Source organism: Oryzias latipes, chromosome 4, assembly GCF_053564925.1.
Source record: "Oryzias latipes strain Hd-rR chromosome 4, Olatipes_Hd-rR_3.1".
Classification (NCBI taxonomy): domain Eukaryota; kingdom Metazoa; phylum Chordata; class Actinopteri; order Beloniformes; family Adrianichthyidae; genus Oryzias; species Oryzias latipes.
The window spans coordinates 18,881,617-18,905,363 of record NC_136240.1 but is presented as its reverse complement, the minus strand read 5'-3'; the positions used below and the strand labels follow the sequence as shown (position 1 = coordinate 18,905,363).

The 23,747-nt window shown below is 38.7% G+C and overlaps 1 protein-coding gene across 37 annotated transcripts in view; it reads right to left on the bottom strand.

Moving 5' to 3' along the window:
* The window catches only part of dock7 (dedicator of cytokinesis 7), a 44,209-nt gene that overhangs the window by 3,463 nt on the left and 16,999 nt on the right, over positions 1-23,747 (bottom strand). For 2 of the 37 annotated variants that reach the window (XM_078945971.1, XM_020702464.3), the window contains exons 15-45: positions 22,195-22,312; positions 22,024-22,094; positions 19,982-20,120; positions 19,729-19,830; positions 19,370-19,456; positions 18,446-18,677; positions 17,596-17,760; positions 17,347-17,367; positions 15,289-15,458; positions 14,021-14,110; positions 11,017-11,106; positions 9,481-9,576; positions 9,239-9,379; positions 9,040-9,153; positions 8,725-8,892; positions 8,473-8,612; positions 8,214-8,383; positions 7,574-7,752; positions 7,304-7,486; positions 6,821-6,980; positions 6,537-6,633; positions 5,671-5,688; positions 4,820-4,916; positions 4,571-4,705; positions 4,327-4,479; positions 3,619-3,777; positions 3,216-3,316; positions 2,931-3,123; positions 2,700-2,843; positions 2,415-2,546; positions 1,858-1,872 (exon numbers count right to left, since the gene is read on the bottom strand). In XM_078945971.1, the coding sequence (XP_078802097.1) occupies positions 1,858-1,872; positions 2,415-2,546; positions 2,700-2,843; positions 2,931-3,123; positions 3,216-3,316; positions 3,619-3,777; positions 4,327-4,479; positions 4,571-4,705; positions 4,820-4,916; positions 5,671-5,688; positions 6,537-6,633; positions 6,821-6,980; positions 7,304-7,486; positions 7,574-7,752; positions 8,214-8,383; positions 8,473-8,612; positions 8,725-8,892; positions 9,040-9,153; positions 9,239-9,379; positions 9,481-9,576; positions 11,017-11,106; positions 14,021-14,110; positions 15,289-15,458; positions 17,347-17,367; positions 17,596-17,760; positions 18,446-18,677; positions 19,370-19,456; positions 19,729-19,830; positions 19,982-20,120; positions 22,024-22,094; positions 22,195-22,312 (3,880 nt within the window). Of the gene's footprint in view, positions 1-846; positions 1,873-2,414; positions 2,547-2,699; positions 2,844-2,930; positions 3,124-3,215; positions 3,317-3,618; positions 3,778-4,326; positions 4,480-4,570; positions 4,706-4,819; positions 4,917-5,670; positions 5,689-6,536; positions 6,634-6,820; positions 6,981-7,303; positions 7,487-7,573; positions 7,753-8,213; positions 8,384-8,472; positions 8,613-8,724; positions 8,893-9,039; positions 9,154-9,238; positions 9,380-9,480; positions 9,577-11,016; positions 11,107-14,020; positions 14,111-15,288; positions 15,459-17,346; positions 17,368-17,595; positions 17,761-18,445; positions 18,678-19,369; positions 19,457-19,728; positions 19,831-19,981; positions 20,121-22,023; positions 22,095-22,194; positions 22,313-23,747 lie in introns of all 37 variants that reach the window. The other 35 variants (XM_078945972.1, XM_020702465.3, XM_078945977.1 and 32 more) reach the window with 31 other exon arrangements.

Sequence of the window (23,747 nt, the reverse complement as noted above, 5' to 3'; positions counted from 1 at the left end):
CCAAAGTGAAACATCTCCATCTTGAAAGTCCAGATTTTTGTTGCTATGAAACTAGATGAATTTTTTTCCCCATCATTCCTGCTGGATTTTTAGACTCCCTTCAGAAAACCAATAGAGAGCATTGAAGAAGAAAAAAATACTAATATTCTTTTTCATGACAAATATTTATAGCTGTAATTTATTAGACATTTAAAAATGTAATTTCTGGTCCATAAATACTTATTTTTTTCTCCAATAAGTCCACAACTTAAATCCACCAATAGGATGAATCTTTGAATGTCGGCCTTTTGTAAGGTGTCCAAATAGTTCACCAATTTAGATGGTTGTGAATATCATAATAAAGCTCAATAGTTAACTGGTCATTGCTGACACTTTCTGCAGAACCTTCACAGAAATAAATGTTTGTTTTGGAAGCTTGATTTACCACGTTTAGCTTAAAATGCCCCGGGTGGGGACATTAGAAGGAAGTACCAACAATATAATGTAAAAACAGCATTCACTCCCAACACATGACCCAATCATCACATTTCACCTTCAGAAATCAAAGCAGACAAACTGGCCTTCAGAGGCATCATTTGCAACAATGTTGAGAAAAAACGTGGTTCCCATTTGAGTCGATCTGTTATAAATAAACTCTTGAGAAATGTAACCGGCGCATCCATGCAGAACAACATAACGGCCTCAGAATCAGGCAAACCCCAAAAGATGGCACAAATGTTGGAAAACAACAAACCAACAGCAAAAGAAAATCTATTAAACAAGGTTTTTTTTTTAATTGGTCATTTCAAATTGTGCAAAAAATAGTAATAAAATAATTGAAAATGCCCTGAAAACTGAGAAACTTACCACAAGACACAATTAAGTAAAGTAGGAAGGAAGGGTCGGCAACCGGGGAAATCAAAAAGAAGAAAACAGAACAAACTTTAATCAGGATCGGGTTTTTCCCCCAGAGAATTATTTTTAAAAAACTGACAAAAAAATAAAAATAAAAAATAAAAACATCTTCATTCATTTGAGAGGGAAAATATAATCCAGACCATGCAAATGCAAAGAGTGAAGAAAATAAAGAGAAAGCCCCATGCTCTATGGGCGCACTTCCAAAATAAAATTCATGCAACAAATCATGATAAAACTGGAGGTTAATAATACTATTAAAAAGATGAATGAATGAGAAAAAGAAAATAGGGGTCAATTTAGTTTCACAATTGAAAAAAACTACAAATACAAACAAAATAAAGACATAAACTAACACAAAGATTAATAAGATAAAATTTGAGAGAAAAATGTTTAGCAAATTTGCCTCCTGTTTTGACCCAACTGTTTCCACAGTTCTTCTGGATTATGAAAAAAAGACAAAAAATAGATAATAAACTAACAGGAAATGTCCATTCCTTAGTGCTGAAATCGAGCCCCTTGGATTAGGATGAGATGAAGTGACAGCTCGTGAGCCCAGTCATCGCGTTCTGAGCGACACACCAACAGATAGATGGAAGATGAAGTGCAGAGGTGATGCATTCATGTAGACTTTGTCATTAGTACTTCACACACACACACACACACACAAACATGGTGGCTCCCATGCACAGCCTGTCAGCACTGTAACATCTTCATTTAAACCAAAAACTCCAAGAGGAGCAGGGAGGAGGCAGGGTAATGGTGAGGGTGCTGCTGATTCGTACGGCCAGAGTCCCCAGCGAGGCAACAGTTGAGGTTGTCTGCACATGTTAATGGTTTGGATGTGTGGAACCAAGCAAAGAGAGCAACAGGATGCCCACAGCCGGCAAATAAAAGGATGCAAAAAAAAAAAGAAAAAGCTAAACATGAGCAGGACCAAGCAGGAACTATTTAACCACCTACCTCCCAGCCAGTACTCTGTGTAACAGAGAAAACACAAAACATAAGAACGACAACATATACACACCCCACCACACGCGACGCTCATTGGTTACAGGAAGAGTCCAAGTTTCTAACCGAATGAGCAAGAAAAAGCCAAAAAGCGTTTGTCTTTGCAACACATTGACCTCCCTGTTAGGAGGTAGCGGCTAGCAGCCTGAAATCTCATCCCCCTTTACTTTGCATTTTGTAGATCAAATAAGGTTATAAAGTCACATGCCAGGAAAAACAGCATAGAAAAATCTAAAAAAACAAATCATTTCGCGCAAAACAAAAGAAATCTTTGCTCTTTATGCTAACAGTGACTGATGAAATCCTTTACGAAGGATCTTCATCGTCCTTATAGTTTCCAAGCATAATATGACATTTCATAGGCATTTATGCTTGAATCTTGCATGGTTCAAAAATGTTTAGTGATGTTAAAGTTAAATTCAACAAAAGGTCCGTCTCCTCTTGCTTGGCACCCTGAAGGATAAAAACTGATATGGGAATTAAATCTCCGTCGTATTCTGTGTGTTTACCTGATGGACAATTTTGCTAAAGGCTTCCTGCAGTTTACCATGAATGGTAGCCAGCTTTTTTGCATCCCGGTTGGCTTCGTGGATGGGGATCAGGACCTTGTACACCTCATTTACGGCCTCATACATCCCAGCCTAAAAGGGGGAAGAGTCTCATTAGTGAAATTTAACCAAAAATATCCCACCTTTTTTTTATTCTTTTTACCAAAAAACAACTTTTTGACGTTTCAAGTGAAAAGTTAAAGCTGACACAGAAAATGGAATGATCCGGTATTGCACATCTCTCACCATAGAGAAACAGGCGGCTGCTTGCTCCAGAAGCCCAACTAAACCAATTTCAGTAAAGTATTTGCCAGAGCAAATGCCTTCCTCATCTGGTGACACCACATCGTCCGAAACTGCAGATTCCTCCAGCACGTTGGAAGAGATATTCTGCAGCACGTGGGCAGTTGAATGAATGCACATTTATGCACTACAGGAGGTTAGATGATGTTTATTGGGAGTAAAAACTGTCCTCACCTGGAAAGTGACACAGCCTACGGGAAGATATTTGCGGTCCTCCAGCATGCTCAGGTATTCTGCTACCAGAGCAGCACTGTGCACCAAACACTGTGCAGCCTCCGCGTGGTTGTTCCTCTCTGAGTGTTTCCCAGCCATATTCTGGAGCCAAGTCAACCGAAGGTCTGGAGATGTCTGGTATCCCTTTGCAATCCTATAAGTGACACAGAAACAAGGTCAGTGTGAATTCTGCAGCTGCAACCTATCGCCAAAGCTTCAATACTTCTAAAATTTTATGAGGTTTACCTGTACATGAGATCCACCAGCATCTCAGGATCCTCCTGATGTTCCTTCATCTTCACTGTATCTGACAGGATCATGTGCAGATTAAACACAAGGTCCTGGACCTGCGAGGAAAAGGATTACTTTCATAATAAAAGGGTTTTGGAGCACTAAAAGATTTAAAGACACAAACTGTGACTGAGAGTTACGCCATGCAATGAAACAAAAACAACTACAACAAACAACTCAGAATCAAAGGAGGTTTCCATCTGAAAAAGAAATTGATTGTTTGAATATTTTAAGTTAATTTACAAAGTTTTGGAAGCAGAGGGCAGCATGAACAACATAAGATGAATATGAATAAACACACAAAGAAGAGAAGTCTCTTCTGCTACTAAACATACAGGCAGCATATAGTATTCAATACCTGGTCTGGAAAGGTGGTCTCCCTTAGTTCCAGATCCTCCTCTGCATAGGTGAGGATGGTCTTCAAAGAGCGTCGGAGGAATTCCTCATTGAAATTCTGAGACGTTCCCACCAGCGAGGACAGAGACATGGTGACCTGCATCTTTACTCTGGCAAAGTTCTAAAAAAGGTGAAGACAGAATTGTTTTTACAGAAGTTGTTGGTTCTGAAAGACATGAAGTAAACTTTGTTTCCAAAGTCAAAGTAAATTTAGAGACCTATTCTGATTGAACTTGTGTTTTTCGTGTGTTTTAAACCTGTTCTTCTGCATTTTTCTAATAATGGAGGACATCTATAATGAAAATCAAGCTTAAAATTGCATTTCTGAGTGTTTCTTTATTCGAATCATTGTGGAGCAGACGAAAAAATGCCGGTTTTGTGACAAAGAAAAGATGCTGGGCGGGCAATAAGCTTCTTGCTCTGGTTTACAGTGGGAAGAGTGGGCGTGATGGCTCCAACAGTCCCGGCCACTTCTCAGAGGCGAATCTCTACTTACTGCCACTGTGCAGAAACTATGTCAGAGGAAGCAACACCGTTTTTTTTTTTTTTTAATTTTGGCTAAAAATGGCAATATGAATATTTTTAAATAGCTTAAAGATGATGGGAGTGAGTCTTTAAAGCAGTAATGGTTTCAAAACTCTTTGGTGTTTGTTATCATCCACTGACTCACGTTTCCAATCTCAAAGTTTTGCCTCATGAGGAGGTAGAGGGAGGCGCTGGCGTGGGATCTGATGGTACTTATGCTACTGCTGCAGCTCCTCAGAAGTCGCAAGCACAGGTCTGCACACTGCTCCGTCTCTTCTTCAAACAGAAGTTCAGGGAACTAAAGACACAAATACATTTTATCACCCCCCCCAAAAAAAACAATGGTAAGTATGCCGCATGTAATGGCTGCATTGAGGCAGTAGTCTCACCTTTGACACAAGTGCTCGCTGTGTGGCAAAACAATGCTGAAGGTAGAGGGCGCTCTGGTTGCAGGCCATGCTGTGGAGCAGCACCTTCAACACCCCACCCAGGATACTTTCCTTGGATTCTGTCACCGATACAGTCTGAACAAAGACAATTTCAAAGATGTAAAAATTTGTTTTGAAAATCAGACATGAGCTGTTTGTCACAAACTTGGAAACAGTCAGGTTTCTGATGGTGCTCCAGTGCCTGCATACCTGTACAACGATCTCCAAAGTATCAAGAATGATTAAGTTGGCCTCGGTTGCTAGGTTACCATCAATTAGAGCTTCATGTTCCAGCTCTGCTCTCGTCCTGTAAAAATCAACAATCGCATGATGACAATGTGTCTCCCTGACCGCTGCAGCCACCACACTCGCTCAGACATGATCCTAGGAGTTAGAAGCGCAAACAATTTTTCTAAAAACTAAACAGCAAAAAAGGTAAAATAATTAGTTTTAGAATCTTTAAAGCCCAAGGTTGCAGGATTTAAAGAGGATTCACTTTCTTGCAAAAGCATAAACAGTATTTTCCTCCTATCTTACAGGTGAAATATCAGCTAAACGTAATAAATGTGTTGAAAGTTTTTCAGCCATCTTGAATATTGCCCTTTTTTAATCACAAAAAAACAATAAAAAAGGAGAACAATTATCTATAATTTGACTTTTTCCCCTTGAGAAAAAACAAGAAAAAACATGTGTGAACACTTAAAGTAAGAAGCATACTGGTTAAAAAGCAAAAAACAGGCCCACAGCAACTACTAACAAACCCCAAGACATTTAATGTTACAAGAACACAGCGGCAGGGGGGTTTCAAAGGTAAGAACCAGGAGGGGGTCTTTGTCCACAAACATGTGAGAACTTCAGAAGTTAAGGTGGAGAAAAAAATCTAATCAAGGCCCAAGAAGTCATGGGCATGAAAATTACTTTTTTAATGTCTGTCGTCAAATCTAGTGTTTTCAATTCCACGTCTCTTTAAACTGCCGGACTTCCCACATGCGCCTTTAAAGGAAATACTAAAGCAGAGAGGAGCTGAAAGCAGCACACAGAAAAGGTGGACCATACAATACCTGACTGATTTGTGACTCCTACGTAAAACACAGCAACACAAGAGCAAATTAACATAAAACAAAGAAGCATAAGCTGAGGCTAAATGTAAAAAAATGAAAAGAATGTGACATTAAATTCTAATTTTGAAATATGGCAGCATATTTATTCTATTCCTCTATTCTCTGAAAGCACAAATTTGGGTTTTATGCTTTCAAGAAAGATGTTCAACAATTAGGTTCATGGCAAAAATATTACAGACTTTTGCCTTTAAACAACAAACCCAACACAAAATGTCAAAAAAGATTAATCCCATAAAAAAACAGTACGGTCAAATAACCCACCGTTCAAATGACATTTCAATTTGTTATCTGAGGATATGCTTCACTGAATAAACAAACATCTCGTAAAAAGTGATGGAACGCTGGGTTTTTGGATTCACCTGAAGTGCACTATGACCTTTAGAGCTGGTCTTCACTTGAGTGTCTCTGAACTTGTTAATTTCCAACCCCTTAATAAATCTGGATTTATAGGTCAACATGCTGCTGAGGGCATGACCTAAAACAGGCCTCTGCATGTTCTTCTATGGAGAAATGTGATGTCTCAGCAACTATAAGCCCTCCTTTTAGGATTTAGGAAGTTGGACTAAACTCCTTTGGTTGACATAATCCTTGCTGGATGGAGACACATAATAAATTGTATTTATTCATTTACTTGACAGTTTGCTAGACTCCAAATGGAGCTGACATGTTTCTTCATGTTTTCTTTGAGTCTACTAAATCATGTGAGAAAGGGATCTCACGCTTTGGGATGTTTTATTGTTATTTATGAGAAAACCAAAACATAAAGGAATGAGGGAAATGACTGAGGGGCTTGAGAGAAATCCTACTTGTCCATCCGTTCACTGTTTTGCCTCCAGTGGGTCATGTCCTTCCTCCATCGCAGGTTTTCCTGACTCCCAAAAGCACTGCCAGATGGACTCCGCTCTACAGGGTCAACAAGCATTATTTACCTTTTCCATGATGAAAGAAAGCCGCGTGCTCAGAGAAAACAGGAGAGACTTTGGCTGTATTTTGCTAAAACAAAAGCTTATTAATGCCTGGAAATTATTGATGTCTATTGCTTTGTCTGCACACGTTTGTAAAAGTCAAATTCAAAAGTTCTTGCCCCCACCTAGCTGTCCTCGACTGCGTCGCACCATTTCCTGTCTGGCTCCGATGCTCCCTAATATGGCCTCCTCCAGCTTGGCCTTCATGTCTTTGGACTTCTTAAAGGTAAGGCTGTTCATGCGTTCAAACGCCTTCTTCCCCTGCATGGTGAACACAACATGGGCCTTGTATCCATGAAGAAGACAGGGAGTCGGTGGACAGAGAGCACACAGCGAGGAAATTATTGCCAGCACAGCACACAGCAAGCAAAGCAGGTTAGTGGCACAAAAAGCAAAGAAGAAGGCAAAGAAAAGCAGATAACAAAGACAAAGTACATCACCAAACACAGATTTCCTTTAGTTTATTTAGTAAATTAGCTTTAACTCCAAAAGTAGAGCAATGTAGAAAAAAACAACTACGGTACTTTAAATATTCCATCCTCTTAAAGTGTGATTTTAAGAAAAACATGCTAAATAACTGCTTCAAAAGTATTGATCGTTGCGGCTACCTTGTACTCAAAGCAGGAGACACAGAGGTAGAGGAGATCCAGCAGGCGGTTGAGCTGGGACACTGACAGGTCCGTGAACCACTTCTGCAGCACCAGCTCATCTGCGTTCTTCAGCACCCACAGCAGACAGATAAGCAGGCTGCGGCTGGACTCGGCCGAGAAGCTCCCATGCTGACGACTCGCCTGGAGAAGACCAACAGTGCAGCGAGAGAACTCTACCAAAAAATACCTGCATTGTGTCGGAATTTCCTGCAGTGAAAAGAAAATTACCTGCGAGTTGAGCAAGAAGCTGTTTGGTCGGGACACTGGGGATGCAGTGGAGGTGCCTGCTATTGCCATGGCAACAGTCTGATTGATTATACTGCTGCCTTCTCCCTCTGCCTCTTCTCCACTGTTCCCAACTGATGTCCCCTGGGGACACCCTGGCCGACCCCACTGGTTGTGAGACTCTAAACAAGTTCCAAATAAAACATCACTGCTAAATAGATTAAATTAAAATTGAATTACAATCATGGCAAAACTGTGGCATTAAAATTAGGAAAATGACACTGAACTGTTTGGTCACATTTAGATTTTAAAAGAAAACAGAAGAATTAATTGAGGTTAGAGATGAGTTAGTTAATCCCATCAGGGGGCAACATCCTTTAAATTTTAAGTGATAACCTTAAATAACCTTTTCTATTTAAGGTCCTAATATACCTCTGCAAATGTCATGTGTTGGAAATACACACTAGTGATTCATGGGTGATGTGGAACTACATGTTTTGCTTAAAGTACTGGTAACTTAATCTGAGTGCTGCATAATGCAAAGCAGATGAAAACAGAGGTGTGTTGCTCTTAAGCATATTGCTGCTTTTAGGGTCAGAGAGAAAGTTTAAAGGCAAGTGAGGTCCCTGAACTGCATCTTTACCTGTAAAATCATGTAGGTGTGGAAGGGCCTCCATGACAATACCAATCAGAGGCAGGTAAAGCATGGCAACCCGGGCCTTGACCTCCACATCAGCGTATCGCGGGTCGGAGTCATGGCTCGACAGAAGGTTGTGAACAACACTCACCACCTTCTTATGCAGACCAAACATGCTATCAATAAACAGGACAAAGGTAAAAAGTGAATGTTTTCCTGAAGTACAAGGACAAGTACAACAAACTTTAGTCACAAACATACTAACCCCTCATTTTCTGGGTCCAGTATTAATGACAGTTCAGACAGAACTAGACCGGACAGGAAATGTTGCTCTCTGAATGGGGCTGACAGCTCAAACATGTTAGCTATCTTCTGGTCCTGGACATGTGTGGAGAATCCAGAGCTCTGCACGACAAACAAGAAGCCCCTCATGAGTTCACAATTTCACTGTAACTAAGGCAAACCGGATTTTAGAAGATTTTTGAAACAAGTTGACCTTGATCTGGTTTTATCTGACCTGTGATGTTGCTGAGGACACAGAGGGAGACGGTGAGGCAGGTGGGGTGAGCAGACTGCAGGGCAGGTTGAGGGTTACATAGTGTTCATGACTGCAAACAATCCTTAAGAAATCCAGTCTCAAAGACTCCAGGGTTGGGTTCTGCAAAGCGTAAAGTTTTGTCGACACCTAAAGAGGAAAAAAACAATGTTCTATTTAGTCACTAAGGGATCAAAAAGAAATAAACAGAAAACTATGAACTGAATTTTAGTTATATCTTTGATAAAACCTTTAATCAACTTAATTTTCAAATGCAGCTTAGAATAAAGGATGTACCTGCTTCCAGTATGCTCTGATTAGTGTGAAGACAAAGCCTCTGTCCATGACTGACAGCAAATCATTGAGAAAGAAAGCCAGGCTTGTGTTAAGCCTCTCCACCAGCTCTAGGTCCTAAACGAATGGGAAACAGCCTTGAAACATCATAGCATCATGACATATATCTGTGACAGAGACAGCTGACTTGATGCACATTTACCTTCTGGAAGCGAGACACAATGTCTCCAGCGATAGTGCTGACCAATGCTGTGATGTCATCCATGAATCGTTCAGGAAAGCGGTTCTTCCTGGGGGAGTCTAAGCGGTCCCCGTAATAAAGGTGATGGATGATGCTCTTCACCTGAGATTAAGACGTGCATTGGAATGAAATTAGCAACTACCACTAAAGAACTTGCACTTAAAAATAGAAGCAAAGCAGTGGGAGGCATGTCTGTGTCTTACCATGAGCTCAAAGAAGAACCAGGCCTGTTGCAGCGCACCCTCTCGAACACTCCCACTGCTCACCACCCACTGGAGGGCCAACTCCTCATGAAAGAGCTGAAAAATCCACCAAAAGTTGTAGGAAGCACGGAGGAGAGAAGGAAACAAGAAATAAATGTAGCCACGGCCGGAGATAATGTGAAGTGCATGACAGGAAGTGAAAAATGAATTATTAAATACGTTTTCTTGTTAATGATTCAAAGAAAAACTAAATGTTTGGCTGAAAAGGGGATTGTTGCTCAAGAAAACATTTGAAAACATATCAACCTGGAGAAAAAACCCCAGAGTTTTAGCAGCAATTGTCAACACTACAATCCCTACATGAAAACAGTTTAACAAGGCTCCTGCTCACCAAACACTGGAAATAAACATCACTGAAGGAAAGGTCATGTTAGTGGTTTCTTAATGGAGGAATACCAAAAATAGAAATAAATAAAGTCTTACTTGTTAGCAACATATTTCTTTTTTATGAAAAGATGCATTCTTAGTATCATGCAAATTAGAACTTATGCAGCACAAATGCTTTTTAAATTTCCAAAATGGAATGGCAACAATCATTTACCTCATGTCCTCAAAATGTGCAAAAATAAACAAAATTCAACTATGAACGGAGTTAATCAGCATAATCTGAGAAGTCTTCCATAAAGGTATGGATTTGACTGTGAGTAAAGCAGCTTTAAACTTTAAAATACACAGAGAAGTATGGGTGGTCTACCATGCACAACGGTCCCCCACTATATCGCAGTCTCGCAGATGTTTTTTGATGCTTTTTGTTTTTTGTTCTGCGTCCTGATTGGCTGTGAACTACTGTCAACCGGTCTCCTCTGTGCCTTGTCTCCTGTACAGAAAGTGTTCAGCTTGCGAAATCTATATAAATCTCCGATTGCATGCAGATCTTTGCTTTCATTCTGTAATAGTGGAGTTCTTTTTCTATGAAGATTTGAACTTTGAGAGTTTAAACAAGAAAAGTGTAAAAATGTTTGTGTATTTCTGAAAAAAAAATCCTCGACTAGTGTGGAGTAACCCCTAAAACATGTATAATAATTGTAAAAAAATAAATAAAGTTAGCTACTACTTTGTGGATTTCACCTATTGTGTGTTACTCCTGCGATAAACGAGGGACCACTGTATTTTTAGCCATGCAGAGTAAACAAACCCAGTCTAATTTAAGCTGAATTGAGGTATCAGCCCCTCAATATAATTACGGGGTCAATATTTCTTGTAGGATTAAAGTTAATTAAAAGCTTAAAAGTGGTTTGCATAAAATGAAGACTTCCCAGACAGTATGGTTGCAGTTCAATTAAGCATCGATTCATGAGCATCTTTTCGGAAATTAGAAATTAAAAGTGTAATAAAGACAAAGCATTCAACAGGACAACACAAACAAGACATCAACCAATCCAGAGGAACACTTCCACAGACAGGAGAGGTGAGGAGGTGTATGAAAGAGTGGGGGGCGTGGCTCCTCCCCCGCCCCCCCAGTGCAAGTGGCTCTACCTTTTTTGTGGGCAACCGTCCTGTTAAAGTTTGCAAGAAACTGGCGCTCTCAGTGTGCGAAGACATGCGATTGCCACAGCGCTCCATGGCCTATGGGTGGGATGAATGGAACGGTGACAGCAAGGTTAGTGGAGAAGCAACTGGGGTGTGGGAGCTTTCCGCAGCACAAAGGCAACGGCATGTGCTGGGGCGCACACACACCCAACACACATGCATAAAACCTTTTGTGATCTGCTGCACATACTCTTCATACATGGAGACATCAAACACTTTAGACACAGGACAGGACCACAAAATCTTTGTTTTTGCGCCCATACTACAAAACACAAATGGCTCCCACACCAACAACAATAACTGCAAATACATCCACATATGAAAATCCCAAGAGGTTAATTTCAGATTTAAAATTTGGGGATCACTTTATAAGCAAAGAAGCCGTTACAGTTTATCGTATTTGTATTTTTTTTTTCTAGACTTTCAAATAAACATGTTCAATGTGTCTGGACCTATTTTACAATACAATTCACTAGTAACAGAACAGAAACCACATCAGGTGTCTGAACAAAGAACCAACCTCTTAAAGTTCTGGTTTTGGTGGATTGTAACGCTTCAGCCATTAACTTGAGAACAGTACGAGGAGATTGTTTTCAAGCAATAACTGGTGTTCTTGAAAAAAGGTTGACTGTTGCAAAGACACTTTTCCATATTTTGTCCTGAAAGTCAAATGTTTTTGTCAGTAGTTATTTGAGTAGAATAGTGCAAGTGATCACTTCCAGATGCTAAACCAATAACACTACATCCAAGTTCACTGATGATGCATGATTGTTATAAAATGTTTAAAAATGATACATTTCCAAGGTTTCAATTAATATTTTTAGTCCACAATACACACAATACTTTAATTTTAGTTAAGTGCTTCCTTTTTATGTTTTGTTTATGGCAAGTTCAACACAATTAACTAATTGGCAATGAGAAAAAGCTTTAATCTGAAATGAAAGGTGTTAGGTTTCACCGAAACCTCACAAACTATTCAAACTTAAATGTGTTTGATTAAATGTGCATACCTATTGTTTATATTTAGATCTTTCCCTTTGAAGTGTATCTTTAATCATGTCCTGCAATCTAATTCATAATCATGAATAATGTAAAAAATGTCAAAATACGAGGCTAAAGTTTACTAGTGTGGTTGGGTTTTTAGTTTAAGCCTTTGAAGACAATCATGTTAAAATCTATTGATTACACCTTTTTTTCTTTCTGTAAAATAAATCCACTGAACAGCTCCCCTGCTAGGCATCAACTTTGACATAACACTATACTTCAATAGTGTGGATGCTGATATTGCAGTCATTGCTTTGGTGGCGTGGGTGGCCCTTTAGAAAGCTGTATATACAAATGGCTGGACCCAGGACCGTGTCAGCTGATTGACATTGCATCCATAAAGGATGGACCCGTCCATCTTCTTGGAGGTGGAGAGAGTTCAGCAAAAGCTTAACATCCAGTCTCAGAAATGACTACTAGTGGCAGACAGGTAATAATCTATGATTATCTATCATCTAAGTGACATTTTGCTACTGTGATCTTAATTTGTGTTTAAATAAACAAAGTCTAGCAACTATAACAGCAAAAAATGACAGAAGACGTGACTGTGTGGAGTTGTAAGTAAAAGATTTTGATGCACATTCACACCCAGTGAAAAAAAACATGCAGGAAAACAATGAGGAAGAAACAGGAAATGATAGAAACAAGAGAAAGAATAGACTCAGCGAATAGAAATGATTACTAACACTACTCTTTTTCTCCGTTTCATGCTTCTGTGACATGCAAACACAGAAAGATTATGTCAACGTTTCATATTTAGCAGTGACTGCTTTAATCTTGAAATGAAGGGAAGAGCTAACATAAACAAAAAAGAAAACCAAACTAATCACAAATAAATCTGGGCACTCAATGAAAAAAAAAACAGTTCATCTAAAAACATCTTTGGTTGGGTTCTGAGAAAAAGAGAGGTGTTAGATTAGATCCCCAAAGAGGGCAAATATGTGAAATTTTTAGAGCCTTATTGTTGCAGGACATTAAACACATCTCAGGTCATTGGGTTGCATGTGCACAGCTCTAAATGTTCCACTTTAGAATTTTTCTAAATTTCTGATCAATGCTGCCAGCACATAACTAATTGCACCCCTAAGGCTCAGTACTGAATTAATGGACTCATTGCCTAAGTCTTACAATGGACTTATAACTAAAAACAAGTAGTCACTAACTTCTAAATGATTATCTGTAGTTTTAACTAAGCCATACAATAAAAAGAATTTTGTAAAAATTGGTATAACTATTAAGCTGTGTGTTCATGAGAATATTGTGTAAATTTGAGTCTTAACAAAACTTCCGTCCATATTGAATTGGCATGTTGATCTAGAGCTGTGCACTTGTTATGCAATCACTAAAGAGTTATGCTAATGCTGCCAGCAAACAAGGCCATAAATGACAGTGGGAGGTGGTGGTGAAGGGGTCATGGAGGCGGCTGTGACTCCCATGTGCCAAGCCATGGGAGGGTTGTGACTGTTTTCAATTAGCAAAAATGCTGTAATATTCTTCTGTTTTGGTCTTTTATGTCTTTGTGTTAAAATACTGTGCGTGGTTCAGAAATGAAGTTTAGCACAGTGTGGTAAAATGTCCAGATTTTCCTCGCTTTAGGATCAATAAAGTACATTGATCCATCTAAAACAAGGTCAGCAGCCAGAGTTATGTGACCGGAGTGAGCAGCTTTACAACCGGTTGAATATATGAAAGAGAGGTCGAGGAATGATAAATTGAAAAAAAAAAAATCAACTGAGATATATATACACATATATAAAAAACTAAAATAGGAGGTATATGACAAATTTTGTTCCTCTGACAAAGCACACAAATAAACCAAAACTCCAAATATTCCAGAATTCCTTTAGTGTGAGTAGGGTTGTTGCTGTAGTGAGGCAAAGTGGAGGACAGGGCATTCATAAACCACCTGCATGGTTTCTGGAGCGGACCCGGGGCTGGATCCCCAGGGAGCACTACAGCCCATGGTGTGCACCCACGAGTTGGAGCGGTCTAAGCCCTAGGCGTGCCAAGGTCAAAGGACACGAGGCAGGCAGGAGGCAAGGGAACAAGCGAGCAGCACGGGGGAAGGAAGGAAGGAATAATGACAAGTTAAAGTGGTTCATAGTTCATGAGTGCTGGAAGATTAGCCGTCAGTAAATGAAGATCCAAACGATCAGAACAGAGGAGTAAAACAAAGATTCTGTCTATTCCTGCCTTTTCTTTGTAGATAAAATAACTTACCCTAGCTCAAAGAAAAAGAAGAAGTTTTATTAGAGTAGGGATCATTCATCAAAATAGGGCTGCATCCAACATATTACATATACAAGCACAGCAAGACCATTAGATCAGAAAGGTACATGAGATCAGTCAGTCAGTCAGTGCTCATGTGCTTTCCGAGTCAAGAAAATGTTGACAGAGAGAAACCACAGAACATACAAAACTCAATACATGACAACTGTTAAATAAAAAATGGAATAAAGAGGAGTAAAAAACGCTAACAGAGTGAATGTAAGCTGCTGTTCAACCTTTTGGCATTTTTAGAACAGATGAGAAGGAAAAGGATACTATATCTTTTCACAACCCCCTTTTTTTTGCATGTATATGTGAGTGACAGGTTGAGGTTACGCCGGTTAGACAGATAAGATGTTCAAACTTGTGTTTACGCGTTGGTTATACAGTTTACATGTCGATAAAACTCCACTGGGTTACAGTGCACGCAGAGGCCCCTTCATTTATGTAGGTTAAGAAATATGGATTTGGCGCAAGTTTTTTTCTTGAGTCTTAATAAAATACATCAGTATCAGTAAAAGCTAGCTGCTTAATAACTTCAGTGTAGAATAGACTACGTGCACGGAGCCTATAGGACATGAATATGAATTGTGAAAATTGCTGAAACTGATTTTTTTTGTCTGTCTCCTCCGTATAACTTGAAGCAACACTAAATGGTCAGTTATGACACTGCAGATTTCTGATGTGAGACAGAGTAAAAAAAAAAGCTGCATTTTAATCTACCAAAAACTAGCTACTTTTTATTACAAATACAATTTTTTCTATTTGTAGGCAACTGAGCTATACATAACACTTGCTTGAGGTACTGTCTCTCTAGGGGTAACGTGTAGAGCTTCCTTTATAGATATGCTTGGCCCATTGCCCATTGAGATGGATCAATTCGGAAATTATGTGTGACAACCTTACCTTGCTGCCAATGATGGAGCGAACCTCATCGTCAGGAGACGTTGGCGTCCCAGATATGTCTGGGTTACTGTTGCTAAGGCTACGGGAGCGGTTGAGGTTGAGGCTTGCTGGTCTGATAGCTGAGCGGGCCATGGTGGCATAGTGCACTGAACCTCCTAAGCCTCCGGGTCCTGGGAGACCCCAAAAGAAAGACAAAAAGAATAAATGGGTCAGGAAGTGATTGGATTTTGGATAAGCTTGTGCAGCCAAAAATGTATTGATAATCATATGTTTTTAAATGACAGGTTGGAAAAAAAGGATAAGGTTATGGTATTGTTTAATTAGTAAAGCAAAACAAGAGTTTAACCGTTAGGAAAATATAAGATATGTATATTAAAGCAGGGCTTCTACTTCTCTTTAACCCTTTAAGTGTTGACACTCTATGAACAACCATAAGTCTGAACCATTTATGCAATTAATGTACATATCCAACAGATTCTCAGTGGTCACCAACCCCCGGGCTGCACACCGGTACCGGTCCATGGGTCACTTGGTACCGGGCCACAGACAGAAAAAAAAAAAAAGCATTCATTAACGTTGATTATTTCTGTTTTGTTTATTTCCTGACCATATCTGTCTGTCTTGACACATCATGTGAGTGTAAGCAGCTGCCTGTACGAGAAGCCCCTTGGGTAGTTGGCTTGAACCCAAAACTGCTCAACACTTAAAAGCTTACAAAAACCAAACAATAAAATTATTTGGAAAGTTTCTTCGGGGAGAAGCGAGTCAGTGAGGAAACCGAAGCCTTCAATCCAAAGAACATAAAGCTACTATTTACAGACGAAACCAGGAGTCTTCCTCCAAATACCAGAAGCTGCTCGCTCTGCCTAGTATGGAGCGACTAACTTTTGAATGTTTCACGTGCAGATAATGAAGTTGCAGACACGGTGGATGCATGTATTTTTATTATATTTAGAAAAGTCAGACCAGTCAAAAACAGTTTTACGCTGGTTGCATTATTTTATTTTGGTTTATTTGTTCATCACAGCTTAACGGTTGGACGTAGCTGAAGTTAGCGTCCGGTTGTTAACATCCACTTTGACGCAAAACGGAAAATCTTCATCACAGAGTTTAAGCCAACCACAAGAATATTACAGACAAAAAAATTCAATAAAATAAAGTTGTTTCTGATTTAAAACTTTTAAAAAAGGACATTTATGAATTTTCCTACAGCAAGGGTTAATTAGGCAGGCATCTGTTCAGAAAATTTAGCACAGAAAATGTTCCTCAGGATGTATGTAAAAACAAAATATGATAAATCTTTTTGCTCTGAAAGATGATCCGAGTTTGGGTTGACTTCTTAGTGTTATAATGGTATTCTATGAAAAAAAAGTGTAATGCTGCTTTTATTGAATCATTTACAACTTCTACAAATCAACAACTTTGCTTCATAAAATCTTTGTCATCTGTAAAGAAAGAAAAATCTACTAATGTTTTCAGATTTGTTTAAACTAAATTTCTTGTAGTGGCTTTTCAACTTGGAAAAATAGTTTTTTCAGGGACCGGATGCTTAAAAATATTAAACGCAAACTTCAGGTCTGTTCGGACCAGTCCGCGAAAATATCGCCTGATGTAAAACCGATCCGTAGCCTGAAAAAGGTTGGAGACAACTGTCCTTAAGTATTGCATATTGGCGCAAAGCTGCTTTACTCAGCTTCAGAATCAGTTAGTATAACATCAATTGCCCAAACTTTAGTTTGAAGAGCAGCGGTTATTTCCTGTAGCCAGTATTACAGGATTAGGCAATTTTCATAGGACTAGTGTACTAAGAGTAAGTTGCACCAAAAGTTACCATATATGGACAAGTACATGCCGAGTAATGCAGTGTGGAATGAACAATCTTTCAGTGAATTATGGTATTTTTTTGTTGCACGTAACTAGCTGCAAATGGAGCAGGTCTACACTTGCAGACAACACAAGGTTTCTAACGTTGAACTTACACAAAAAGGTGGTGTGGAACGTTTTGTCTAAAAATGATAAAGTGTCTTAACATGGACTACAACAGTGGTGGATATCTACCTGTGAGGGATGAGTTGGGATCTGTGTTGGTCAGGCAGAAGACAAAACGGGTGTGAGAGGAAAAAAAATAAATAAATTGCAAGACAAAAAAATAAATAAGAGCAAGGAAATTATTGCAGGCAAGTTTAAAAAACAGTTAGGGTAAGCTGAAAGAAAAATCAAAAGAGGACATCAGAAGAGCAAAAATGGACATGCAAGTATGGAAAAATGTAAAATAAATAAATGAGACCTGCATATTCTGTGATTTACCTGGCGAAGCTGAGCTTGGGTCTGTGCTGGGGAGGCGAAAGACGTAGTGGATGTAGGAAGACAGCAGGCTGTTGCGGCCGTGCATGTCCTGGCTGGTGTCCAGGCACTTGTGAAGCCGGTTGACTATAGACGCCATGACTTCAAAGGATGCTTGACCTAAATTCACTTAAGACACACAGGAGGTTTCTTCACTAGAGCATCAACTCTGCCCTGTGTAATCAATACATTGAAAGTTTTTCCGGTTCCGGGTTACGGCACGCACGCGTGTGGCTCACGGCGGCTAAACAATTATCTTCAAGTGACCTAAAAGTTGATTTTCTCTAAAAAAAGAGAGCTGACCATGGCCTCTAAGAAAAACTATGCAACAGGTGACTACCAAGACCTTAAAAAGGTTCTTGATGATATCCAAGCTGCGTTGTATCCTTTCATGGACCGCATTTGCCATGTTGATTTCTAAAATAGTTCTTTTTTACATAATAATTTAAGTAATTCCTCTTTGTCATGTGCTTTATTGATATCTAAGGATTCTTAATTCTTTCTAATAAAAGCTAGGAACCGGATAATGATAAATCATGTAATAAAATGGTTGCGGTAGAACAGGGGTGGGATTATATAAGTTTGCTTCCTTCCACTCCCTTTCAAGCAATATTTAATTTTATGTCTAATTATCCTAAGTTTGATACGTCATTGTATGGATGTATATATATAACCCATTTCAAATAAAAAAAATCAAATAAAAAAAAGTGACATTTTTAAAGACAAAATGTGCTTCAAATTTTTCTGCACAAACACCAAATCTGATCCAAAATATTTAAAGGGTCTTTTCAGTTTATACAGTCCAGAATCCTACCAATCTGCCCAGCAATGACTGGCGGTCGAACCACAAGCAGCACCAACTTGTCGAGTAGCAGGTGAAGGAATCGAACCACTGGTTCCAGCTGGGAAGAATTGAGAGCTGCAATGCTGGACTTGAGCTCAGCCTCCAGGCTATTCTCCATGATGCGCATGTCTCCTATTCTGACTGGAAACATGTGCTCATCCAGGGCGTGGACCAAGGCAAAAAATTTATCCAGGTACTGATCCTGAGAGGGAGGGGCATTTAGAGGATGGGGTGAGGAAAGAGATGTAAAAGTGAATGAGTTTCCAAAACAAACTTTCGCAAGTCAGTGATGTAAACTGTGGTACTGAACAGTGAAAACAAGTGAAAAGGTAAGGTAAAATAAGAAAAAAAGAGAAGATGCTTAAAAAACACCAACAAGGAAACATTCAGAGAGTAGCAAAGAGCATTAGAAGTCCAAAATCAGAAGTAAACACAGATCTTCTCGATTGTATTTGCCTGCAAGAAGCTCACCGCACAGCAAATATTTCCACAAGAACAAAAAAGGATCCAACAAATCTAATCTCAGCCAGGAGGAGTGATTTATGGGCCCATTAGTCACAGTCAAGCCTTCCACCCCCAAACAAATACAAAGATGGAGTAACCCTCATAACCAGTGAGTTAAGATTTATCCAAAAAGAAACTGTTGAGAAAGAATTACATACAAAATGAGAGGAAGAATTTTGATAACTTTGAATTAAAAACATTTACATAGTTGTCTGTTTATGAAGATAATTGCATTGTACTTTTTTTGTTTCATTTCTAATCATCATCTTACAAATTTTAGGTAGAAAAATGATGACTTTAGTGAAAAAGAATGAAACCATCTGAGAAAACTAAGAATCAAAATACAAATAAGGAAGACTACTTTCAAAGTGTCCATTGTAATCTCGTTACCTGTGTGTGGATGGTTGAAACAGCCACCACCTGTACATTGAATACACCTCGATGATTGTCGACCCACTTCATCCCCGGCAGAGGAACCTGAAATGCAACAAAACTCCAGTAAACCTGGACTGTGTCTGTCTGCGACTGAGAGGGATCAGAAAAAATACTAGTTTTGGTAAATAAATATGTTCTTTTGTGAACCATCTCAAGCCCCATTCACAGGAATTTAGACCAAACTTAAGAAAGAAATTTCATTTAACTCTTGGCTTTATGAAGGCAAACAAAGGATATAACGGGACGTCATTTTGAGGATTATTTAAATTTTTTACTAGGGCATTTCTGTAAAAGATTTGCTAGTTGGTTATTACATCTGGAGAGAGAACAGAGTATGACTGTGGTGGCTTCTCCAGTGATACAGGCAAGCAGAAGTGTCCCGTCCTCAGGCGTCCATTCTGCAGCATGGGTATCCACTACAAGAGAAGAAAAGGAAACATCAGCAACCGTTTTTCTGTTTGTCATTAAGTGTTTTTATTTTATTTTAGTGCTTAAATTAAAACATTTTATATAAACAAAGAGCTGCACAAGTAGTTCTCATGCCCTCCCAGAGAGTATTTCACCCACCGTGTATCCCACTGGGGTCTCCAGTGGTGTGTTCTGCTTCTGCTGACAGCTGACGTGGTAAAAGGTGAAGAGAATGTGGTGGTGGTCTGACAAAGAGGCAGGCAGTTTGATCTTGATCTCATCGTGAAAGTCAGGCGATCTGCAGCAATTAAGAAACACAATGTAAAAAGCTGCTGAACGCACTATCAGGCCGCTTCCCATTAAATGAGCTGATGCTTCAAAAGTGGAAAGGAGCCAAAATAGATTTGCTTTTCTAAGAGGCCAACACATGGTGGGAATAGTCTTTTAAAGCACCCCCACCTGGGTGGTTAGATGGCAGTCTGACCCAGATGCAGAATGTCTCTTAAATCAAGGAGGCTCAACCTAAAATCCAACACCGGCTAAATAATATTTAACTCCTTTGATCCTGTTTTTCTTTGAAGAAGGATTTGCAACATAAGGTTCTCTAGTTAAAGAAAAATACAATTCTTTTCATTTTAAAAAGTAACGTATTTTTCGGACTACACGCATCAAGCAAAACAAACCTGTCAGATAAGTCAAACTTTACTCAACTCATTCACAAACAGTTGAAGAACGGTACGTATCACTGCAAAGGGCTCCTGACTACAGCACCACTATGCTCCAATAATCCATCAAGCAGTACGGCTTTGTAGTTAAATTAGAGATCAGTAAGCACAACCAAAATTCACACTTTAGGCAACCCAAATTATAAATTGGACTGAATGTCTAATATAGAACAAAACTCAAGGAAGGCCGAATCAGAATTCTTATCCTACCCCTACGCCTTCTTCCAAACAGAGAGTTCTAGAAAAAATAGTGTCTTCTAAATCGGACGACACTCCCACTCGATGATGTCATCAATAGTCGCCGGTCATCCATGTTAGCATGTAGGTGCCAGCGCTCGGAAAATGCATAACACCAGTTTTATAACTGAAAAGTCATGCTAAAACAAAAAGCTATCACTTACTTTTACATAAAAACTTTTGTGCTTCAGAGCACAACCACATGAAGAAAAGTGCTTTTCCCCTCCGCGGCACAGCGCCACATGAATTCCCCTTACGGCGCGGGGATACAGAGCCCTCTTGCCGCTAAGGTTTCCCTTTCAAAAAACTATTTCAGACACCCTTAACCCTCCAGATGAACCCACAACTGGAGGGATAGGGAGAAGCCAGAGGGGTAGGGAAAGAATTCTGATTCGGCCTAAGATTGATTTTAGGATAAAAGAGTGTCTAAAACTGTTTAGGAAGGATCAAAGATCGTTTTCTCTTGGGAACAACTATTTTCATTCTGGATAAAGAAATAATTTTTGTTTTGGGGGGGGGGGGGGGGGGGGTCACCGTATGTAACTTTTCCTAGGGTGGAATTCAATAAGAAAAACTAAATTGAGCAGGGTACCAAAAATATATAAAGACTCTATGATTTTCGTTTAGAACTTCAGGTACTTCTATCAATTTAATCTATCTTTTTTCACTTTATTTAGTGAAATACTATATTGTTTACTTTAATTACAGTGTAAAATTGCTTTAGAAATGAAAAAGATTCTTTCTTTCTTTTTTTTTTTGTTTGTTGTTCCATTGGGTGTGATATCAAGTAACAAGTTTTTTTTCAAATCGAATCAACATTTACCTGGAAAAAGAAAATATAAGTCAATACATGACTTGGAAAATAAGATTTGAAAGGGGAATGGAAGAAGCGAAAGCTTATAAAAATCCAAACCCCCACTCAACAACAATCATAACAACAATAAGGGGGGGGGAGAAAAAAAAGTGTATTTGATTGTTTTTATCTTGTCTTTAATACTGCTGTTCTAAAATCTAATAAAAACAATTTTGAAAAAAAAAAAAAGAAATGAAAAAGATTCTAAGAGCTGAAGGATTTCTGTTACAGAAGGTATTTTTTATCAGTAACAGAAAAAAATACTTAATAATTAAGTAATGACTATATAAAGTTTTTTAAAATGTATTTAAAATGCATTATTAGAGGATAAATAAATGACATGCTTATTAGCATGTCATTATTATGTAGACCAACAAAGAACCCACCTGTTATGGTACACCACTGCAGTGTAGGCCTCCTTAAAGAAATCAGCACAGCTCGACTTCCCAAATATAACCTAAGGAATAAAGTGCAGTAACATTACAGCCAAAATTACAATTTCTGATTCCTTGTTCACAAAAATAACTTTGTGAAAAAAATCTGACAGATAAGCGTACCGGCATGGCATTGTTTGGATCCTCTCCATTCATAAATTGCACTTTTACTGTGATGTTGCGGGCTGAACCTTGGCGGTTGGCAAAGTTGAGGCTCTGGGGGTTTACATACAGCAGATTCCTGACAAAGAAAAATCTCTCATTATAGGATAGGTGTTTAAAATATAGCAAAAAAAATATGTATAAGGGCAGGGATGCTCAGTTTAGTTTAGTTTGTCTAGTTTAGTTAAGCCATTTCCTATTGAATTCTATGACTTTGTTTTTTATGATTCATGTTTGTTACAAAGCTACCAGTTTGAAGCCCATTGAGATGATTGTTGTTGTAGCACTTGGGTTATGCTTTCATAGGAAAAGTGCTTTATAAATAAAGTTTGACTTGATTAGAGTTGTAAAATTAGGCTATATACATACAATTGAATTGAGGACACTTAGAAAAAGAATTTTGTCACAACTTTTTTTCCAATCTTATTCAGAGCAGAGTATTTATTCAGCTTATTTAGTGTATAACTTTTAAATCTGAGGTAATCCTGAACCAGAAAACCACAAACTGATACTTTCTTTGAAGTAGACCAAGCATCTTTGAGGGCAGTAGTCCCCAGTTATCTAACAATGTTATGTCACATTCTATGGACTGATGAGTCAGTCAAAATCTGATTGGCAAATACAGGAGGCTTGGTCTGCTAATAACTAACTGTACAGGAAGATATTGATTCTTCTTGATCACTTACCACTTACAAATATATTCCAGTAATACACAGAAGGTAAAACTTTTATTTATATTCCTGACATTGATCCACTGGAAAAAGTTATATAACTTTGTGTGGTAATTAAGTTGGGTACCACATTCTTCATGTAAGACTTATGTAATATAGAAGCATGGGGCCCCAATAAAGAAAAACTCACAAAATAAGCCATTACTGTAGGCCTTTCCAAACTGGTAATTTGTTGCAATTAAAACACAACAAATAAAAAGTTTAAATAAATAGTTACAATAAATATGTGTAATTTATTTAAAGAAAAGTATGTCTGGAGCTTTTGGGATTCGTGGCAAATTTTTGGATTAATCGACAATCCCGTATTCAGTGAATCACTCTTGTTATCTTTGTGAAAAGTTTTTCTCCCTTCTTTTAATGACTTGATGAATCACAACCAGGCAAACTCCATCATGCCATAAATAATGCAGTTGCAAAAGAAATAATAACCTATTAAATATCAAAGTCTTCATCATTACCGTCAGTAGGACAAATGTTGGTAAGAAAGACACCATCTTAGGATAGTTTGAGTGAAACCGATTGGGATGAGCTAACAAACCACAATGACGTGGTTGATTCTGTGGGGAATGAACTCACAGGCAACAGATGTGACCACAACTGAGAAGAAAGCGTGGGAATATTTTCATGATGGCTACTGGTAGCTTTTTATTTAGCACATCCTCACAGCTGAAATGGGTGCATGGAAAAAGTTCACCGACCCCAAGATAATTTTAGAGGGGGCAAAAGCCAAACTATCCATGTAAGCACAAGTGGAGGAAACAATGATTGGTTAACTCTTCCCGT